The sequence below is a fragment of the Dromaius novaehollandiae genome, chromosome 22 (genome assembly GCF_036370855.1).
Source record: "Dromaius novaehollandiae isolate bDroNov1 chromosome 22, bDroNov1.hap1, whole genome shotgun sequence".
In the NCBI taxonomy this organism is placed as follows: Eukaryota; Metazoa; Chordata; class Aves; order Casuariiformes; family Dromaiidae; genus Dromaius; species Dromaius novaehollandiae.
Genome location: NC_088119.1, coordinates 3,493,956 through 3,512,224, shown reverse-complemented (window position 1 = coordinate 3,512,224; position 18,269 = coordinate 3,493,956). Strand labels below are relative to the sequence as shown.

The 18,269-nt window shown below is 36.3% G+C and overlaps 1 protein-coding gene across 1 annotated transcript in view; it reads left to right on the top strand.

Annotated features, from left to right (window-relative positions):
- The window catches only part of LOC135330579 (gamma-2-syntrophin-like), a 139,356-nt gene that overhangs the window by 73,345 nt on the left and 47,742 nt on the right, over positions 1-18,269 (top strand). Inside the window, exon 5 of the mRNA XM_064524491.1 lies at positions 5,541-5,668. Within this exon, the coding sequence (XP_064380561.1) occupies positions 5,541-5,668 (128 nt within the window). The remainder of the gene's footprint in view (positions 1-5,540; positions 5,669-18,269) is intronic.

The following is an 18,269-nucleotide window of genomic DNA, read 5'->3' as shown; positions in this document are numbered from 1 at the left end:
TTCCACCGGTTACATTAATAACTGGCCACATTATATAAAACAAATCTTCTTACACATGATAAATTTTTAAACCCAACTTATTAAATTTTTAAACCTGTAATTTTATTTTTGAACATTGCTTTCATTGCTAATGTTTTGTTTTATATTCCATTCAAATATTTACTGAGTAGTAAATGCTGGGTATATCCAAAAGGCACATTTTGGGAAATCGGTTTATGCCTTTACCATCCTCAGTGGAGAAACATCATTGATAGGAGGAACAAACCAGTACCAGCCAAACACATTAGCAGGTTGAGAAGAAGTGATAAGGAACTCAGAGTACCCCCAAAAGAATCACATCTTCCTAGCTATTTCTTGCCCACATCCTTCCAGTAGGATTCTGCAACAGCAGCAGAAATTGCTTCAAATATCTCCAGTTTGCCAGAGCCTATCAAAACAGGAGGTTGATGGGCATTCAGTTATCAGGAATATCTGGAAATGGAAGCATTCCAGAAAGTGGAAGTGAGGTTCCTAGAACCTTTTTTCAATTAAAATTTGCCACCAGAAGTAAGATTGCATTGCTTGGAATGAGAAAGCCTTGAATCCTTGACTTGTCCTATCATCTTTACTGTCATACACTGCAAGAGACCATTGAAAGCTCAGATATTGCTAAAAAAAAGGTTCTGCCCTCACTTTCTTTCTTAAAGGTGGTGACAGCAGAGCAAGGCATCATGGTAGTAAAGAAAGAAAGATAGCTTCTTTAAAGGGAACAAATACTTGATGCTAGTCAGTTTAGTCTTCTAAGAATAAAGCCTACCAATAATTGTTGCCTCTGTTTTTTTGCCCAGTTGTGCTATGACAATGCTTGCAATAGATACCTTGCTATTCCAGGTGTATTCCTTCATCTTCATCCACTATAAAGACTTTGCAAGACCTGCCTTCCTGCAAAACAGATTATATTTGCAGTATGAAGTAAAGAGCATATTTAAGTGCAAGCTTAAGCACGCTGAGTAGCATGACCCTGAGTATTTTCTGCTCCCAAAACTGGCTTAACTCAGCTTCAACCTGTCTGAAGCCTGTGTTTAAAGAAAGAGCTGTGTCAACCTAGAAAATCACCGTTTCAAGGGGCAGCCGTAAGAGAAATTGCAAATTAAATTACTAGGGAAGATTCAGAAATACTTTCCTCCAATAACATGATATTTCCCCTGTAGAGATTTAGAATCAGTGGCAGTTTAAAAAAAGCAAGGTAAAACAACTGATTGCCCACTCTCTGCAAATCGTATATCACAACAAGATGAAAAGTTGACAGCCACAGCCAGCTGCAATCCTATTTTCTCCCTTCCTATGTTCTGATAGTGGAAGGTTGATTATAGAGACATATCTAATTAAGGCTCCCACTTAACAGAGGATGTTTTATTCTATTTATGGAAAGACTTCTTGGTTGACCCATAATGAGTTGTTATAGAATATGTTTAAAAAAACAACAAAGCTCTCATCTAAATTGTCCTTCATAGGTCAGTGATTGCTAATGGGATACAGAATCGTTCCCTCCTCCAGGTCAGCAGCTCACATCTGTCCCAGGTGGGTAGTGATTATGTGTCATTACAAACTGATTCTTGTTCAGTGTTCTGTCAAAAATGAGATTTTTCTGCTCAATCCATTTCCTAATGGACAGGTGTTACAAACAAAATGGCATTAATTGGCAGCATTGTTGGTGGTCTCAGCAGAAAGTCAAAGGTGTGAAATGGACCAGAGGATAAAAGATGTGATTGCAGAGGTGATCCCTAAACAGCTATTTTTTTTAGTGCTTTGGAAGGGTGATGTGGAGGGTTGCAACATGAGCAGCAGCTGTTTAGTAGACAGAAGGCTTGAAGGGCAGCCAGCTCGGCACACTGGACTTTGTCCTCAAAACATGCTCTTGACAAAATACAAGACCAGAGGAAATATATAGTGTTATTTCTACGGTATATTCTCTACACCTCCAGTGATTTCTGGCATAGGGACTTCCTGAGCCGGAGTTTGTATCTTTGCATTTAGCAGCCCTATTTGGATTTTGATTCCATATATTTGTATTTCTTGACCACATATAAACTTTTAGCACCTACAACTTTGTGGATGAAAGTTTCACAGCCTCACTCTATGTTATGTGGAGACATACATCCTTTTTTTTGTTTTTACCCTGTTGCATTTTACCTCTATTTGATATCTCTGCTTCTTATATTAAAAGACTCAGTGAACTATTGCTTCCTAGTCACTTTCTTTGCATTTTTTGTGGCTTTATAAATCTTTGCCATACACCCCCCTCAGCAGTTTCTTTTCTAGTCTAATGAATCTTTGTTTACTTACTCATTTTCATGGAAGCCATTCCATACCTTTCAACATTTGTTTTTCCCACAAGAGCAAGATCTTTTTGCTGAGCAGTAATCACCTGTTCATATCCTACCACAGCATATGGAAAGTTAATGTTGTCTTTTCTCAAGTATTTGTTTACAATAATTTTGTCTGTCATTTTATCTCTTGACTGGAGAAATATTAAATATCATGAGATTCTTTATTTTCATTTTGATTTTCTTTTTATTGTTCTTCATTACTTGGTATGCTTAGTAAACTTGGTCAGTCCAGCATTCACCACCTTGTCCAGTTCATTCATCAATATGCATAGGTTGGGCCACAGTTGCCTGTGGGAGCCTGATAATGCCCCTCCACAGTGAAAAATGCTTATTAATTGCTGTGTTTTGTTTGCTATATTTTGCTATATTTTAGGTAATTATTTATCTGTATTTATCTTGCCTTATTTCATAGCAAATTAGCTAAGAATCTTTGTGTGGGACAAATGATTTTTGGAAATCCAAGTGTGCCTTACCAAGTGGTTCTCTCATATTAGTTGACTGCTTTGGACAACTCTGAAAGATTTGTGAGATGTGACCTCTGTTTGCAAAAGTTGTGTTGACTTGATTCTTCCCCAGTTTGTTATGTTTATCTATGTGTTCACTAATTTTGAAGGGATAAAATCAAAGGATGAGTGTCAAATTGAAGTGTAATAGGTTACAGGACAAGCTGAACAAAATGAAGTGTTGGTCCTATGACAGAGTTTACTTTTTGCATGGTGGCCTATGGCCATGTGTATGCCCTCTTTTTCCCTTAAGAAGGAGGGGTCAGGCTCTACTCTGTGCTCCAACATAAACTGGGTAGTAGAATATGTTTTAGTACGAAGTAGACATTTGAGAATGTCACCAGCTTGACCCCTTTGTATCCTTTCCCTATTCCTTGTCATTACAGACAGGCTTTTAAGTTTAGATTATCTAGATCTGATCCATATCTAGAGAGTGGAGGGGAATGGAAAAATAGGTGAGGATGCTTCAGAAATTGTGGTAATTCTTTACTTTCTGATTCCTGGATATAAATTCAGTGATTGTATTCAAGCATTTATGTTTGACTGTAATAAACTACCTTCAGGTTTATGCTTAGACATTTCAGTTTCCAGATAGGCACTTTAAATTATGTTGATCATTTTCAACTTCGGATTGCATGAGGTTATGTCACAAAATCATTTGTACAGAATTCAAAAATATGCAACAGATTCTTCACTATGATCTTATAAAATTTATACAAAGCTCTGGAGACACCTTAGCCTTTTGAGGCTAATTGTACGGACTAGAATTAGTCTATGAACTTTATTATTAAATATTCATACTGCAACAACACCAGGAGATCTCAATCAGATGAAAGCTGGATTTTCCTAGGTACTTTGCAAATACTCTAAATGAAATTCTTTTCCCCAAACAGTTTGAAGCCTAGGAGATATTTTAGTATTACCAATTCTGGCAATTTCATTACAAATTTTTCATTTACTAGAATGTGTTCCTCAGTCACTAATTCTCAGTGGTCCTGTTAGAATATGAAACTCACTATTCTGATTTATTTAAAGAAATAAATAGAAAGATCAGCCCTTGCTGACTATAAGAGCTTTAGGAAAAAATGTTAACCCTAAAACCTTATGAGCAAGAAAAAGAACTAGAAATAAAACAATTCTCAGAATATGCTTTATTTTGAGTTAAATTTTATGGCCTTTGAACACCAGGGCTTAACAGAGCTGAAGCCAGGTCATCCTGTAGTTTATCTGCTTTTGTACGTACTACTCAGTGCATATTTGTGACCTTTTTTTAAAATAGCCAGCTTTCAACTACATTCTGTACTAGAAAATTCTCTTTACAACCTGGGATAAGTAATTTTGGTTCAGAGTTAGAGAACATAGATGCCTAGTTTTGACCTTAATAGCTGTGTCTGTGAATCTGTCTCAGCTGCTTCTCTGTAAATAGTATTCCTATCTTTATAAAAGAGTGCAATGCTCAGATGTCATGATAGTGAGGAGATAAAAGTACCAATGAAAACTTTCCAAGTTATCATTTTTATGCACTCTGTAAGAAGCTCCTTGCTGTTCTATTGTTCCCATTTAATAATTCCCATTTTGCAGTACATAATCATGATCATAAATCCTGAGTGGTATTCTGAACAATGAATTCCAGCAGTTACTCAGCTGTTTCTAATTTAATTGATTTTTGCCTGTAAACACAATTTTCAAATCAATTGAATTGCAACCAAAACCAATTGCCACCATTTCCTTCTAAATTTGGGCATATTTCTGTACTTTCACTGGTGTAAACCTCTGTTTTTACAAATGGTGTAAACCTCTGGACATTATGTCATAAAGAACAAACTACATATATATACATATATATACCACTGCATATATATATTAGTGTTAGTGGTTCTGTTACACCTTTAACAATCTAAAAAATACTTTCTTTTAATCATGTTTCATTCTGTGGTGCCTTCAGGAACTAATTAAATAATTAGGTGTGATACATAAGGGGCAATATATATTAGGAGGCTGAACAATCTCCATATAATCTCTACTTTAGGTTTGGCTAGACCCTTTTATCAATGACAATATGTCCAGTCTAACTCCCCTAACTTCATTTGCAATGGCATTTGCACACATTTAATTTAATGTTATATTATTTTGTTTGTTCTCATAACATGAACTAAGTAGGTCATACAGGTACATATTTATTTTCACTGTTCTGAGATCTGGACATCTTTTACTGCTTAAGTAGTGTCAGCAATCTTTACTAGAAGAAATACTTGGAGGAAAACTTCAAAGATAAAATTTTTAAATTCATCAGTCCGTATATGGTTAGTGATAATATGAAACTCAGGATTTGCAATCTGTTATTAAATAATGCTATGGATAAAAGTCACAATGCGTAAATAAGAAACCAGTGTTCTGCATGACTACTGTAGTCTTTACATATATATACTAAAATTAAAATTACTGAAATACTGAAATCAAATCACAAGTATAGTATCAAGATCTCCAGTGTTCTTTTTTACACAAATACTTTTTAACATTTTTCTACTAGATCCTGAGTTTCTTGAATAGTTCTATTGCTGTATATTATTCACTTCCAACACAAGCACAGCCAGAAATGCATATTCTTGCTTTATGCACTATATTGTCTGATAGACTGTGCTTACTGATTCTCATTTGTTTTGTACAGGCTCCATCATCACCTTCTTCACCCATAGCTAATGAACCAAAATACGAGAAGCGCTGGCTAGACACCTTATCAGTTCCTCTGTCGATGTCTCACATCTTGAGGTACAAAGCTGGAACAGATAAATTAAGGTTTGTAATCTAAAAAGGGAAGCACTGGGTTAGTTAGCTGGACCTAATATTTTGCTCTGGAGCATTGGCTGTGCAAGAATTCTTTGCGTTATGAAAATCTTTAGTTTTTATCATAAAAGATATATATATATGCCGGTCATCTTCCCTTGAGGTTAATGGCATGCTTGGTGATTACCAATGACAAAGTAAAAAGTATAGTAAACATAGCTCCATAAAATATGTTTCCATAATCCATTTTATCTTGGGAGTTCGGTTACCATCAGCAGATAGTTCAGAGGTTAAGCTTGGCTTTACTTGAATTAGTTTTTAAGGTATTACATTTCACTCCATAGCTCTATAAGAGAATACTCCTATATTCCATATTCCCAAGTTTTGATATTGTCAGTTAACACCTTTTTAAAAAAAATAATGAGATATCTCACAATTCTTGTGACTATGCTACATACCATTGTCATATAGAAACTCATATTGACTGTAACAGAGTTTTATAAAGTACAGGGTACAAAAAGTAGTATTTTCAATCATAAAATCTTGCATCTCAGAGACCTAAGCAATGGTTTATAAAGCATCTGTGGAATAGGATAGAAGAGCTGATTTTGCTGGACTAACAAAAAGATGTGAAAGCAAAAGTGTATACTGTCACCTGAATCAGGTGGCAGCTCCTCTCCCAGACTTTGCGTTAAAGCATCACAAATCAAATAATAGTAATCTGTCCAGGAGAGTTTTAGGTTCTTCCCCAGTCTTTGTGTTAGCTCTTAATTCTATTCTTTGCTAAGTCTCTCATCACTTCCTCCACCGCTTTCTTTCTCCCTCCTTCAGCTGTGAAGTTCACATGGTCATTCTTCCAAATCTATAACAGGCCTCTATACATTCCAAAATAAATATATCACAACAAGGCTTAGAAGTTCTCCTGTGGGTTAAATGAACAAATCTCTGCATGCATATTTAGGCATCAACTCTAATGATCAATGTTATTGCACTTAAAGGATAAGTGGAAAGAAATCAAAACATTTAAACGACTGAGTTCAGTTACTACCCTGCTAGTTAGAAGCAGTTTCACTCCTATTCTGTGCACTCTGTCCATTAATTGGAGCAATCCGAATGGATTCCAATTCAGAAAATGTCAGCAATATATGCATTTTGAGATTGCCTTGAAATAAAACACCTTCTAAGTATTTTTCATGTAAGGAATTAGAATTCTAGTGCTTTCAGCCTCAGCCTCAGATAGATACAGTCTCTTGTGATGCATCTGACTCCAATATATACTTTCTGTACACAGCATTCCACTATTACTGTTCTTTTGCCTTTTCTTTTAAACAATACAGGAAGTTGGAATCATTCCTTAGAGCCTATCACTATCACATGATACTTCTACTGATATGCACCCTGCTGCTTTTTATTTTTGGTAATCCTGCAGGAATATCCATGTGAGCATTAAAGGAATACCACCTTGGGAGTAATTGCTGGTGAGGCCAGTCCCATGTTCTTACCAATGTTGTATTCTTATATGAGGGGTACCAGACTGCTCTTACCTATTCTCTCCTCCTCTGAAATACATGCTTATATTCTTACTATTATCCCACATATTACTTTCTTTTACATTTCTCCATGTTTGTGTAAGCATAAATTCCAGCATTTGTCTTCAGTACTTACTTTATATAATCAAATGTCTGCCTTGCATGAAATGAAACCTATAAACAACTATAAGTATAAATGGTAACATCAGTCTGGATAAAATCCCTTCTTTCAACCATATCTGCATATCTTGACTCCCTTTCACATTTCAGCCATCAATCTAAATTCATTTGAATGAGTCTGTGCCAATTTCCTTGAATGTATCATGGGTCTAGCTGACCAATTTGCTTTTTTTGCCATTCTCTGAATGTTTATTTAGAGTCTGTCTGCATACATTAGGTAAACAGCATGCCTACTTTTTCAGTATTAAATGAGTTTATGAATCTATATGTCATCCTTGCTACTTTCTGAATCCCTCCTGTTCTCTGTCATGGCTTTGTTTTGCTGTAATGCTTCTTTATATATTTCTTTTTATATACTACTTTATATATTATCCTTGGGATAATATATAGGATTATCTCAGTTGATCTTAAGAAGGTGCACTGGCACTGGAACAGCCACTCTTGTTTTTAAGTCCATATCATTGAGAACTATTGGAACTGTTTTCTGTAGTATCACATACGCAGCTGTGTGCTTTCTCTTCTACTGGGTGACCTGTGTGAAGGGCCTTTTTCCCTGCTCTTTACATCAATTAAACTTAGAAAGAGTGATCTGCATCATTCTGTGTATCAGAATGGTCTATGTACTGCTTGCTTTAGGAATTTACTTGCAACTGTGCAAAATGTTATGGTTTGGGAAAGGTTATTAAAGCCTGTATGAGTATCTTGCTGTCTGTCCACTCAGCCATGTAACACACACTGCATTCTTCAGTCCTTCTTTCCCAAATGGAAAACCGTCTTTTTCACCTCTGAGATTCTTGCAGATAGCCACAGCAGACTTAGCATTCTTTTGTTATTAAAATCAATTGCTTAATTGCTGTGGCTTGTTTTAATACGTGGTTTTGTACAGTGTAAGCCCAACTATTCTTGTTGTTCTGATGTGGAAAGCTGCTGCCAGCCAGTTTGGATGACCTCATTCACTTTTCTTTCCTTGGCCATCATAATTTTCAGCTTTCCTTTTCCAGTGTTGTAAATAATCTCCAGCCTTCAGACAACCTTATGAACAAAAAAGAGATTGCTTGTCATAAGGTCAAACAGAGTCTGATATGTTACTGAAGGGTATCTTTTTGTTGCCTTTAAAAAATATTGAGTATGTCAGCGTATAGCATGTAAGCATCTTGCTGAATGTCTTTGACCCTTTTTTGGATTAGAAACATTTTATAAGCTAGAGTTGTCTGTTAGACTATAATATAACTTTAGTGTGATATTAGATCAGTTCTAATCTAAGCTAATCAGATTAGGTTATATCATTTCCTTTGTGGTTAAACTACACATTTTAAATAGCTTGGTACTTCCTCTGAGCTTTCCAGTAACTTTGGCACGAAAATGCATACTTTTAGCTCTTATGTCATCAGATGGCCAGGAAAACCTGTATGTTTGATTGTTATTCTATTCTTCACTATAAGGAAAAGGACTTACCTTTGACTTTTCATTTCACTTGATTTTTCATTTGATTTTTCTCATGAAGTCTTAAGTCTTTTTACTTAGTGCCAAAGAGTACCTTTTTTCACATATATTAGATTTTGTTAGCACCATAGGTATTAACGGAAACCAGAGAGAATAGGAAGGACTTTTTTCCTTTTTTATACTCAAAGAGGAATAATCAGAAATACTGCAAAGGGCAAGTCCATGAAGTGTGTTTGCCCCATTACAAAACAAAAACAGAAGAAAAACAGTCCCAGGATACCTAAAGAAGAGGTAAGAAATGTAGTAGATCTCTTCTCTTCTCGGTGCAGGATTTTTCCAGCTATGTCTTCAGAGAGTGTGAGTATGGGCAAGAAATAGTAACTACCCAAGTCACCCCTAATTAGTATATTTCGGATTGTTGATATGATTGAAGTTTATCTGAATGCATGTAGATTGGTGTACTCCTTTTGGTAACTTACTAAATCAATAACTTTTTTATTTGCTTGTTTTTATAATAAGGCACCACTGCTTTTATCATCCTAAAGTTCTCATCAACCCATAAGTGTCTTAAATGTCCTGTTTTCTATGTAAATTTTACAGTAATATGTACTGTGAAAATTCTGTTCTTGCGAATACTGTTAATTGCTACTTGTTGATGGATACATTAGGGATAGAGTTGGTCACTAATTGTAATAGAAGTTTGGCAGTGAAATACTGAGATCAATGTCTTTCTTACCCAAAGTATGCAGAGTCTTAAGAAGTGAATATTGTGTATCTATAACCTCTCAAACATTATGAGTTTAGAGTCTGAAAAAAAAAAAAACCAAACTCATTTGGAAGCAGATGGAAGCTAAATTCAAGAAATGTGTGGACTGGAAGTAACGTAGGCACAGTGGCTATGAGTCTGTGTAGCTATGATCCCAATTACAAAAACAGCTTAATTAGGTTTTGGTGTTATTTTCTATTTCTTGATATTCTGGTCATTATAATTATTGCAGTGTATTGTGTTTTTTGTTTTGTTTTGTTTTTAGAATTGGCTCACTGGGTTTTTAAGATAGATAATTTTTCTTAAGTCTTCTGTTTCCCATTTTAACACTTCAGTGGGTTAACAAAATGCCTTTAATTAGGTAAATAAATAGGACAGTAAGAAATTAAGCAAACCATTTTGAGATAAGGAAGGTGAAGGAATTGAGCAAAGAGTGAGTATGTAAATGAAAAATACCACAGCCAAACTGGAATCTAATTCAAGAAAAGGGGGCAGTAGGGCAGGAAACTATGGCAGACAGTAACATCTGGTAAATGGAAAAGATGAGAGTAATTTGTAGTGAAAAAGAAACTATTGATTTGGAGAGATACTATTAATAGAGTGCCTTAAGAACTAACTTGGCTGCTGTTGATGCAGAACATAGAACTACACTAATCAAGCTCACTGGTGACACAGAATCAGCATCATCGGTACAGAAAAGGAGCACTATATTCTTATAAAAAGATGGAACTAATGGAAATGGGATGCAACCTAACAGTACAAAGTGCAGGGAGATGACATCAGGGATTGTAAATGTTGTAACAGGGCAGTTTGATCCTTCAGGAAGATTAAAGTTTGTCACAGTTCTGTTCAAGCAGCAAGATATTTTGGAAATCAATTGTCAGGAATCAAGTAAATGCAGGCTACAGAATAAAGTCTGCTCAGCAGAATAGAAGCAAAGAGATATCCAAGAAGTGGCTAGGCATTCTGCAGATCTCTCCACAGTGAGAGACAGACATACCCTTGACTAAAATGAGCTGCTAACTCAGGGAAAAATCAAGATATAGGCAGGAAAGAAAAGCTAGACAGGAACTGTGCCACACAGAATTAGAGATCAGCGCTGAGTACTGATTCTCAGCATTTTAGTACCTGTTCCTTATGCAGCAAGTGAAGTAGAATGTCTAAGCCAGAAGTTAGACATCCTTTAGGATGCCAGATATTTGTAGTCTAAAAGTGTATCAAAAAATCAATGACATGAAAATTAAGGAAATTGCTGTTTCTTTGCAGTGTAGAGCAGTGTATTTACATGCTCTTTACAGCTCATATACATGCCTTTAACTTGTTCGGCAGCATAGCAAGAGAAGTAAACTGGCTTATTTTTTGAATCTTCACCCTCACAATGGTTAGCTGAATTCTAGCTTTAAAATCTATACTGCAATTAAGTGTGCCACAAGCAAAAATGAAGCATCCTCATTCTTTTCAGAATCCATGTATTCAGGAAGAACTTCCCCTTATCCCCAATGGTTACATGTTGCACATCTCTTCATTTGTGTTTCTTCTACTAAATAGCATCCCTTAGAGTACAGAATCCTAGATCACAGAAAGGCAAATTGTTAGGAAGCAGAAGAAAAGGCAAAAGAAATCTCCTTCCTATCCCCACCCCCCAAAATAAAGAGATTAATACCGTCAGAAGATTGTTCATATTAATATTACCACTGAGCTCAAAGAATTATTACTTCTTTTTCTTTCTGGAGGTGGTGAGACTTATTTTGCCTTTTCTTCTGCTTGCTGACAACATACTAAATTCTAATCCACTAGGTTTATTTCAGCAAGACTCTGCCCCCAGATGTCTTCAATAAATGCCTCTGGATAAATAGCCTTGGGTTTCAGTGGCAGACCTGCTTGCTTTCCACTAACTTGGGCATCAAAGTAGGAAAGAAATAAGTCAAGTGAGCTGAGTATGTTGAAGTGAGTAGTCGTAGTGCTCATTACTGAGCTTTATTGCTTTTGTTTTTCAAAATATCTATTTGTTCAAGAAATGACTGTTTTCAGAAGTGTGTTATGGAAAAAGTCTGATTTGCACTATGTTAGCTTATTAATAATAATAATAATAATAAAAATATAAGAGCAAGCTATATTGGTCTTCCTTCTGAAACCAGACGGTTTGCAGACTTCAAAGAAACATTGCTAAGTGTGTCATGCACATGAACATCTGCTCTTCCCTCCCAAACACATCTGAATTTCATATGCCATATAAACTATATATTTAAATCATGTGGAGAGCTGAAAATCTTGAAGAAGTAATCATTTGCGTATAATTTAAACAAAATGTACCTGATATTCTCTGTATTCATGACCCTGATGGATACAATTCAGTTGTTGTGGGCTGTAGACTGTCCTCTTACCGAAAGGCTTACAGGGCCTGAGAGGAAATTGAACCTGAACATGAACGAGCATTACAATGGCAAGGCAGTCCAATAATTGTTATCTATATGTAGATTTTGTTAGCCATCTTATGTGTCAGGAAATAACTAGAGACACCTATATGTTATATATAAGAGATTGAAGCTATTGACCTGTCAAGTCATCTATAAAGGCATCATTAAGATAAATCTAGTCTTCCTACAAGGAATGCAGTAGGATGGCTTATTATTTAAAATTTTCACATCTCCCACACACTCCCATTGTGCTGAAAGACCAATTAGAAAATAACATGCCTCTGTATCATCCAAGTGACTAAAAGAAAATATAAATACTTGCATTAAGACTTCTTAAAAATACAGCTGAAGGGTTCCTTTTTTTTTACCTTTGCTTGTATTTACTTTGCCAGTTCATTCAATAAGATGAATGAAATCAATCTTGTCTGCTTTTTTCTTTGTCATTTTCAATTCATATTTAGTAATATTTTCTTGTATTTTTTTAAGTTGAGTTAATGTGATTATGCTCTGCATGTCGATAATGTAAGGCAAACCAACATTCCAACTGTTCTGTGGAACTATTCACATGCTTAAAATCTTTATGGGATTGGGACTTAATAAGTGAGATTGATCTCATCTGACTGCAACATCTAATAGTTGTTCATCTGCAAATGTGCTTAATCCCTGGACTCATGTTGGAGTCAATGGAGAGAAATAAATATCTCCAGAGAGTGATTCACCTCACCTATCTTGTGCATTTACTTATGATAAAACAAAGTTGTTCCTGAGTTTAGCATGCCTTGCTTATCGAATCATAGAATAATTTAGGTTGGAGGGGCCCTGGCGGTCATCTAGTCCAACTCCCTGCTCACTGCAGGTCTAATGGGATCATGTTGCTCAGACATCTTGTGCTGTCAAGTCTTGGACACTTCCCAGGATGAAGAGTCCACAGGCGCACTGTGGCAGTTTTTGATCCTGGCACCTGTGTCAGTATTTGATTGCCCCCATGGCAAAAAAATAAAAATAAAAATAAAAAAAAAATTCTAATATCTGATTGTAATTTGCCACATTCTAACTTCTGTTTGTTGCCTCTCATCCATATACTTAGGCGATAGAATTTAACATGGCTAAATTGGGTGAAATGCATCTCACTTGAATTATGCCTTACCATAATTACACTGAAATTATAAAACACTTGCTCACAAGTACACATACACCCTGTTCTCCAGCCTACCACAGTGACCAGCCCTACTAGACATGCTGCACTCAAGAGACGACAGTAGTACAATGATATTGCATATAGCTTTCAGTAATTCAAGCTGCTCCTGTTTTCCAGCAAAACTCCTCCACCTCTTTCTTTGATCTGTTACTTCCGTACAAATAAAGCATGCTGAGTGTGACAGACTATAATTCCACAGACTTTTCTCCCTGCAGCAAAGCCAATTAAATTATCTCATACCTGCATTCCACTCTCTTGTTTCTCCTTCAGCTGCTTGTTTTACCCTATTCTGTCCTCTTCATAGTGCCAGTGTAACTATTTGTATGACTTCATGAAGAACAGAGTAAGAAAGAGACCGGATCAATACTAAAACCGTCCCACTTCCCCCCTCTCCTTTTTCTCTGCATGTATTATTACAAACCTGATGGATACAGCTGGGAGTTGCTTCTGCTGGCAAATTAGTAAGAAAATTTCTCTAGAAGCATCATTTCTATGTCACTTCAGTTATCTTACTCTACTACTCCAAGTTTAATACAAAATAAAGCAAAGTGACAGCATGGGAAGCAAAATGTTCAGCTAAAACAAACACAGAATGCAATCCAGGTTTATGCTTAATAGCTTCATTTATTTTTAGCTCCACAGTTTCTGCTAATAACCCAATTGTATGAGCAACTTGATCATTATTTGAAAATATGAGGGTATATAAAAGCTACAGTACTAAAGCCCTTCATTTCTTAAATTTCAAAGAGATAAAGATTCAGGGAGTACTTTCTTAGGAATTTTCATTCATATCCACCCATAATCCATAAAACTTAAGCCTAAATAGAAGTAGAAATTCTAGCAAGACAGCCGTAGAGTAATGTAGATAAGCCACTAGAAAATGCTGTAAGAAACACAAGAAACTTTGAAGACAGTCATCAAAATATGTAGAAACAGGGCGGAAGACTGAGTTAGGACCTGGGAAGATATAAAGCTGATCAAGTGTATCTGTCTGTAACAACATGTTAGTAAACTTTGGATAAAACAGCTGCTGTCAGACAACCATCTAGGCTTTTATTAAGGAAATACCGTATAACTTTGAGATAAATCTAAAGGACAGACTGTTTCACATACCACATTCAGATACTGAAAAAGTATCTTTTGCTGAAATCCTTAGCTTCTAAAAAAGTAGAAATTTAGCTTTTTGCATTTCAGTTGGCACTGAGAAGGTGTTTTCTCTTACAAAAGTCTTTTTGCTTAACACCTCTCTAATAGCTAGTGGCTCTATATGGCAAAATTCACAGTGGCCATTTTAAGTTTTATTAGTATTAGTTATTATTAATTACCAAGAAGTGTCAAAGTCAGGAATTGAATTTAAGTCTGTCGATGCCTATCTGTTATTCTGACTGCCACTCTCACTGAAACAGTGTTATTTTATTAAAAGAAATTAATGCAGTAAACAAACCCCAAAACAGAGCAGCATGCAGATTCTTCCATCATTTCACCATGAAAGTGGGATATAAATAGACTGAGTATAGGAAACAGTGCCACATGCTCCTGAGTGGTTATGCTTACAAGAAACAAACAAACAAAAATTTACAGATAAAAGGCTGAAAATAATAACAAAGAAATGTAAGGGTAGTGTGGCCCAAATCCCTAAAGTTTAGGAAAAGCAAACATTCTAAAATTCTTATTCACACTCATGCAATGTCCAGTTAAAGACAGTATGGCCAGATTCAGTAGCTGTCCAACTACATAAATGTAGAGTGAGAGAAAGCTGTAGAAACTAACAACATAATATGAAATATTAAAAGAAGACTCTTTTCATCAGAAATTTTTCTGCATCTGAAGTGTTTGTACTTTTCCCCATAGAAGTCACATATCAGCAAAAATGATCTCTTACATTTAATGTGTGAAACACACGCCTAACAATTAATGTTTGTTATCCTTCTTCCACACCTGAGGAAGAGATGAGATATTTTAAATGTTGGAGAAGGATGGCTGCCTCCAGATTGTCACTTCACAGCCACAATGATGCTGTCTTTGAACAGGCTACATTGGAGAAAATCATGCAACTCCAGTCTTTCAAGATGAGAAAAAGGCCTTCAATTTTCTCAGTCTGGGAGTTTAAGTGATACTTTCCTCAGTAAGACTATTTATACATGATACATTCGGTGATTGCTGCTTTGTAGTGAAGAATACTTCCAATCATGGCAAAGTGGGAAAAATTCCATAAAGTTGATGCATCTATTAAAGTGGAGACTTCTGTATTTGGAAGGACTTTATCTTTTACTTGATTCAGAGATGAGTTTCATGAGCTTTGGTAGTCACTTAAAATAGTTATGTAAAATTCTTGATAATGTCATCCCATCTGTATTTGAAATGATACTGAGAGTAAAGCACCAGCACACAATCTTTCTCAGAGCAGTAACTGCTTACATTTCTGTTTCCTGTTTTTTTCTTTTTGGGGGGTGTCTGAACTGAAGTCCATTCATTTCTGGTTCTATTTGCAATAATCGGTACAGTAACAGGAAAAGTAGAAGAGATAGGAATTACCTCTAGCTCTGTCTTTCAATGATCTTGAAGCCACAGAGGGAAAAAATAGCCAAAAAAGATGTATCTAATCGTATTTTGTGGTGATGAGATGACTACATAGCATCTTGAGATCTCTCAAACCTGTTTTTCCATATTAAATACAAAACTTAGCTAAAAGGAGTAGGCGCATACTTGTGCCTCTTCCCCCCGCCCATGCTTTGAAGAAATGGAGAAAGGCATGATCTTTAAGCCTCCAGGATTTATTTTCTCCTGAATTTCAATGCTGTCTTTGTGCTTGCGTTATTTATTGATTACTTCACATAAAAAGAAAAGAAAAATTCAGCATTCAGTAGTTTTCTATTTAGCTTTTATTTTTAGCTTCCATATTTGCTTTTACTTTTTTCTGTATATATGTTATATTTTTCAGACTACAGAGTAAAACAGAACAATATGTTACGTGAATTGTAGAGGGAAACTACTGTAATTAAAGGCAAGAAATAATCATAATAAAGTTCAGTATGTTGAGAACAAAACCACTGTTTTACCAGCACAGACTTACTGGTTGGCATCTGTAAACTTTGCTTATTCTTTTTCTGTTTTGTTTCAGTCACTTGCTTCAAAGGGGCCTGCTTTCTGGCAAAACCAGCTTTCTGCTAAAGTCAGCATAGTGGTGGTGGTGGTGGTGGTGGTGCACTGCAGGTCTCCGTCCCCCATACCAGACAGCGTGACTACCTATGGCACATCAGAGGCCTTAAACCAGACAGAGCTCCTGAGGGAGGAGGCAGTTGTCCTGGTCACAGGCTACAGGGACACATTGGCTAGAGACCAGGAATGGGGTCAGTGGAGGAGGTGGTTGAGCTATCAGTTGAAGAGGAGATGAAGGAGATGAGCAGCTGCATAGCATCATGGAGGATGAACAGGAGATTGACAGGTTCCTCACAGAGACTCTGGGGGCTTAGGACTGCACCTGTCCACCCAGATTGCTTCGTATGATGAAACAACTCTCTCTGTAGATGAGGGGAGAGCAGTGGGTGTTATATTAACTTTTGCAAGACTTTCTGCAGTCTCCTGTAGCATCCCTGTAGCCAAATTGAGGACAATGGACTAGATGAGTGGACTACAAGATGTATGAAATTCTGGCTAGACTCAAAGGGCAGTGGATAATGGTTCAAAGTTTATCTGGTGGCTGTTTACAAGTATTATTCCTCAGCTGTCTGTAGTAGGGCCAGTAATGTTTAACATCTTCATTGGTAATCTGCTCAGTTGGACAGAGCACATCCTCATCAAGTCCATGAATGGCATCAAATTGGGAGCAGTAGACATTCTTGAAGATAAGACTGCCATCAAGAGAGACCTCAAAAAGGTAAAGAATGAGCCAACAGGAATCTCATCAGGTTCAGCAAAGACACATGCTAAGTCCTGCACCTGGGTCAGAATAAGCCCATGCAACAATACTGGCTAGGGAACAGCTCTGCAGAAGGGCTTGGGGATCCTAATGGACAGCACATTGAGCAGCGGTCAGCTGTAAGCACTTTCAGTGATGAAGGCTAAGACAGATGGGGCTGCATTGGTAATAAAATGGTATGCAGGTTGAAGGAAGTGATTATTCTTCTCTGCTTTGCATTTGTGAGGCCACATCTCAAATACATGCATCTATAATACTGTGTCCAGTTTTGGTCCTCTCGCTGAAAAGAGAATTGTAATGTAAACCAGTCAGCCAGGAGGTTGGACTAGAGGACCTTCAGGATCCCTCACACCATGTTCTTTGATTCTGTGCAAATATCCTGTGACTGAAGCGTTCAGAACTCTGTCAACTGGCTTTTATAACTGATTACCATATTTTAATAAGGAAAAGGATGTGACAACTGGAGTTTGTAGTGTCATCCGAAGTACTGCCAGCATCATGCTTTCAAACAATAAAAGATTAGTTCATTTTTATAATAAAATTTGTTTTGTTTTGTTTTTATGTTGATTGTCTAGTGCATTAGTTGTTAGCTTAAGAGTTTATTTCTGTGATCTTTCATCAGCCGTTTGTATAACTTTGTGCCACTTGAATAGGGCATTCACATTGCATTCATTCATGCATCTGCTCTGGATGAGTTAGAATCCTAGGCCTTCTATGGATTCAGTGGAGAGCATTTACTATTTCCTGCTTCAGTTAAATGTATTTTAATTTTGATATTTAAATTTGATGTCTAAAGTAGGCATTGTGAATGGGTTAACTTCATGGCAGCAGATTCAGTTTTTTTCCATGCTCCACTGTCTACATACATGATAATGGAACGTTCCTATCTCAGAGGGGTGTGTATATATACATATATATATATATGGATACTGTCTTGTGAATATTGTATTTGATGGGAACTTTATAATACCATTTTTAGCAAGTATATAGATATGAGTCTTCATGTGTACCATCAAACTGCCTATGAATGACAAATGTTAGGTTAATAATTTTTTCAGTAAGTCATGAGTAAACATGCCTTGTAACCTCCATGTGTCACTTTGAATGCTTATTTTGACATATATCATAAACTAAGCATTATTGGACTTGGCCTTAGATCAG